General features: G+C 44.0%; 1 protein-coding gene across 1 annotated transcript; it reads right to left on the reverse strand.

The window, feature by feature from the left end:
- Positions 1 to 450: 450 nt before the first annotated feature.
- Positions 451 to 4,296, reverse strand: LOC146183115 (uncharacterized). Its single transcript, XM_084608331.1, has 4 exons — positions 3,676 to 4,296; positions 2,662 to 2,859; positions 881 to 1,342; positions 451 to 458 (listed from the first exon to the last, which is right to left on the reverse strand). The coding sequence occupies exons 1-4, from the start codon at positions 4,094 to 4,096 to the stop codon at positions 451 to 453; spliced, it is 1,089 nt and encodes a 362-aa protein (XP_084464457.1). The 5' UTR covers positions 4,097 to 4,296.
- Between the last annotated feature and the right edge of the window lie 453 nt (positions 4,297 to 4,749).

Here is a 4,749-nt window from a genome sequence, read left to right on the forward strand (position 1 = left end):
TCTGGCTCCAAGAACAAGCAGAGTATCTGCTACATGTAAGAATTCATTAAGTAGCTGACAGCTGCAGCTTTTTCTCGAATGACCAGTATTGTCACGGAGCCAACTACCTAGTTGACTCCTATAGTTGTCCTTCTGTCAACTTTCAAAGTGGCTGTAGGGATCCTGTTGCTTAAGATCACATTGATTTTGCACGTCTTCCTCCGTGAGGCATATCACATTAGCAGAGAAGGCGATAAGTGTGTCAGCGCGCCTTCAGTCGCCTTGTCCAGAAAAGAAGTTTACCTAAATAGCAGTTGTCACATTTTGATTAGTTTTTGCTTGTATGGTTTTGACCTATTGTGCACATGCGCCACCGAAGTGCTTTTATGTACCTTTTAAACTAAAAAGCTACAAGACGTGCGGTGATATTTTTCAAAACTCTTTCTCGTGTATTGTTTTGGTAGTGCTCTTTCAGCAGGCTGTAATGGTATGACAAATGATACTCCAAAAACTACATTTATCGCTTGAGAACCATTGCATCTCTAGCAAACACATTTTGTCCACTCTTGGCAGGAAGAGGGTGAGCAATGTAGTTCTGATGAAAAGCCGGCTCTATAAATTCCTTTCCTTGCCCCAGTTGTCTGAAAGCGTGCTGCCCAATTTCCTTGCCTGTGAAAGGTCAGTGTTAGCAGCTGTGATGCCTGCACTGCTGTAGAGCATGCAAGAGCTTTGAACAGCGCAATCATGCAAACACTGTAGCTTGACGTCACATCATCACATTTTTGTTCAGTCTGTTTATTAGGTTTAAGCATTTTCTGCAGCCTGTAGCTTGCGAAGCTGCTCCTCTTTAATTTTTTTTTCAATTTTCCGGATTGCAGTCCGCAGTTGTTGCTGTTCAAACTCGTGTTTTTTTGTTTTTCGAGCTCATTCCTTTGCTTCATGAGCTCGAGCTCCTGAAGTTGATTTTTGTAGGCTCTTTTGGCTTCTCGGTCCTTGATTATGTGTGCGTGGTCCTCTTGTAGGAGCCGTATGCGAACCGCATGCTCCTCTCTCAGAAGTCTTGCACGGTCCTCATTTTCCCATGCAAGTGCCTTTTCCAAAATGGCCATTCGCCCCCTCGGGGCCCTGGAACTGGAGATGTCCCCTGTGGGAAAAGCCGCCGCAGTCGAGGAATTGGCACCTCCTAACGAAGCAACACCATTTAGGGCTGCTACATCTGTGTTGGCGGCGGCATTGGGCTGCATGGTTGAAGTGGAGATGCTGGCACTTCTTTCTGGAGCTCCTCCTTGTGTTTGGCCGTCCTCACTGGCTGTGGGTGCTGTAGGCTGCTGCTCATCACCAGGGCTCGTGTCCCAATTGTCATCTGTATTGAATGAAAGGAGGCATATAGAATAAGATAAATGCAATATGCTTGTACTAGTGACACAAGAGGTTAACATGTATTGAAATACTGAAGTCCTGCAGAACAAAAAAAGTCAGAAATTTCCCCGATGATTTTGTGTTCGGTCACCACGGACGATGCAATTCCTGTAATGAGTGCTGCGACTGCTTGTACATGAACATTTCTTTTTGTGAGACATGAATTGTCAAGAAACAAGGCATGCGAAACTGCTTAGTATTGTCACATTATTACATTGCAACAAAATAGATACAATAAAGGCACCCTCTGAAGCTTTCACTTAACTCTCCTCCCCTCAATTCCAATTTTCATGCTCCTGCCGTCTTACTGGAAGACATTGCAGTCCGCTAAATGCTACCATCACTGGTGCTGTCATCGACACCCTCAATTTGTCTGAGCTCACCCTTAACATCCAAAGTATGTAGCGACAAAGAACAATTGAGAAATCGGTGAAACCAAAAGGGAGCACCGAGTGTTGCATAAATGTTACCGCAAAGAAACCTTAACATAAACATTAGGATATGTGCTACTGGTTGCATCAATGGGTGCAATGCAGAGACACTGCAACAGTTATTTCACACAACACTTCACATATTAAAATGTCCCGCTGTTTGTGGGGTACAGATGTACATTTGCAGTGACCAGACATACTGATTTTTTTTTTACTGTGATGAAAATGACGCATGGATACCTACACCAGGTGGTAATTTATGAGTGGGTGCAATTAAGGGAATATGCGCACAAAATTCAGAATTCGTTTTCAGTCTTTGCAAAGATGCAGAGACATTATACAGTCAAGGGGTGTTTTGAGTTCTGTGGAATCCAAGGTACCGGCCGCACCACTGTCCATGCATGCCTTCTCCGCCACCTTTCTACGTTTCTTTTTCACAGCTTATTTTTTGGCTAATCGAATTACTTAACTATAAAGCTAGTCATTATTATTATTTGAATTTGGGCATTAGTTCATCTGTTTACAAACATGGCTTTTTATGCATACTTGTGAGGTGGGAAGGGGGTAAAAATCAAGACAGACACGGTTTCTCAACAGCTTTCGAAAGCTGTTATAGGTTCAGCAAGGGTAAAAAGATTGAGAATTACTACGAGATAGGGGCTGCATGGTGTGAACGTATCGGTACCAAATAATTAGTGCTACATGGCAGGTCACGGTTTCTCGAAGGAACAGAAAATATATTTCAGGGTTGCATGCTGTCGGTGATCTCGAAGGAATTTGCTCCAAAGAAAATGTCTTAACTCTGGCACATTAGAGATGCGAAACACTTTACCTGTATAGTCGAAGTCCACGTCATTTGGCCCATCTATCATGGGCTGCAGCAGCCTGACAACTGACAGGCTTTCAACGGCAGGCTGGTAGAGCGTTGTATCAGAATCAAATTCATTTTCTATTCTTGTTGCCATGTGATCGGCTATTGCCCCAACTAGCTGGCTGATGGGGGTCAATGCAGCCGGTTCCGATCCTCCTCCTAAACAAAAAGATGGTTTTAGCACACAACGAAACCGTTCTCAAACAATTTCACAATTCCACTGTATGTGTAGCACACACAGTTTTCCTAAAGCAATGTTAAAAAATCTATGTGTAGAACACAGCAACCCGTCCTGTTGTTGCTTCCATAAAACTGCTCTTCTTACTTACTCAGAATCATAGCAACACCTACTAAAGGCTAGTTACTTTCTGCATATGACACTGCGAATAAAGCAGCTTGCATGCGTCTACTACCTTTAATCCAGCTCGGAATGAAACACAGACATGCACATGCCTAGTTTTTCTGCTTTGCAGCGTACTGTACCTTTACGACATATGAATCCATACTGCACTTCAGTAAAGGCTGTAGCCAAGAACATACTTTGGGCTACTTGCATACAGCAGCAGAAAGTATGAATTATTATTTGCAAGGTCTCACATTTCATTGCGACCAAACTACATGTAATCGTTAAAAAATAAGATAACATACTTTGTCCAAAGCACAATTTTCAGGTCATTTTCTTTCCCTACTGTTCTCAAAGACGTAGCGGCCGTCATCGCGGCACCGCAACCGTCGCATCAACAGAACAGTGCAGTTTCTGCTGATCCGTGAGGCCTTTCCGCCAGACGTTTACAACTGCCTAGACCTTGCGACATCTAAAGAGTTCTAGCCACTTCGCGCTTACGATCGTATATACGCTCACTGCGCCGAAACGTTGCACACTCATATCTTACAAAAAAAAAAAATCACGCGGACAAGCAAAATGTAAACATGCTTCAAATTAGGTACCCATGCAAAACTTTCAATTGCGCTTACCGGTCTTGTGCCTCTCCCTCTTTTCTTTCGATTTTTCTTCTTTCCACTTCTGCTTTAAGTTCATCCAACACTTCTTTAGTTGGACGTGGTCGCGCCGTGTGACCCCGTGATTAGAGTTGTACATCATAGTCACCTCTTTCCATGTTTCGGTCTTCTTCGTCAAAGACGCGACGTCAGTTTTTTTGCATTCCAAAATATGTATGTACTTCTTCACAAGCGAGGCGAGGAGCTCTTTCTCTTCTGTTGTGAAACGGGCTGCCGCCCTACGCTGGGGACCGTTTTCCTCAGAATGCAGGGGAGTCTGCGACATCTTGTCTTGTTCCGTCGTACAGAAAAACACGTGCACGGAGTCCGCGACTGTTGTCAAGTTTGTGATCGCCGCGCCGCTAGCGTCACCGTGGCTGCCGTGGATACTACGCATGTTGCTAGCTGAAAACGGAATTCGTGCGAAAGTGGTGTCCAACGCTAATTTGCAGTGCCATCAACAGCATCGTTTTCCAAAAAAACGCTCGTAGTATTCATGCGTTAACGGGCAATTAGCAAAATACATACGTTTCTTGCCATGTAACGTTCATTAAGATAGTAGTTGTATGGCTAATCTCGTTCACAGACGATCGATGTGCTCTGGAGTTCAAGCACGTGCTTCAGCGTGAGCGTCTAGGAAACGCGGACGACGACTTCAGCGTTTTGAAGTCAGCTTGGTTACTTCAAGCCGACTTCCCCAAGTCAAATCCAAGCGCGATTCAAGTTACATTTCTGCATTCGGGGGTTAGGAACCCCAAGTTTTGTTTATCACTACCAGGTTGTTGCTTAATTTATGCGATATTTGGTAATGGTTTTGAGGCGACATGTCAGTCGGGCAAAGGCCTGCTGCAGGAAATATAGTCAAATGGACCAGTTACAGGTTAATGAAAACCAAGGACAATGGAGGCTTGATATATCCCGCAAAGGAAGTAATCAAACTTTGTCAGCTTAAGAGCACCTTCATTAACAGGATGATGAAGTCTGAAGAGGTCCGGTGAAGTAGCAAGCTGTGTAAACTTTTGGTTTCATCATTGTTTTCTCACTGTACAC

This window comes from Amblyomma maculatum, chromosome 7 (assembly GCF_055883805.1).
Source record: "Amblyomma maculatum isolate TAMU_Amacu chromosome 7, ASM5588380v1, whole genome shotgun sequence".
Lineage (NCBI taxonomy): Eukaryota > Metazoa > Arthropoda > Arachnida > Ixodida > Ixodidae > Amblyomma > Amblyomma maculatum.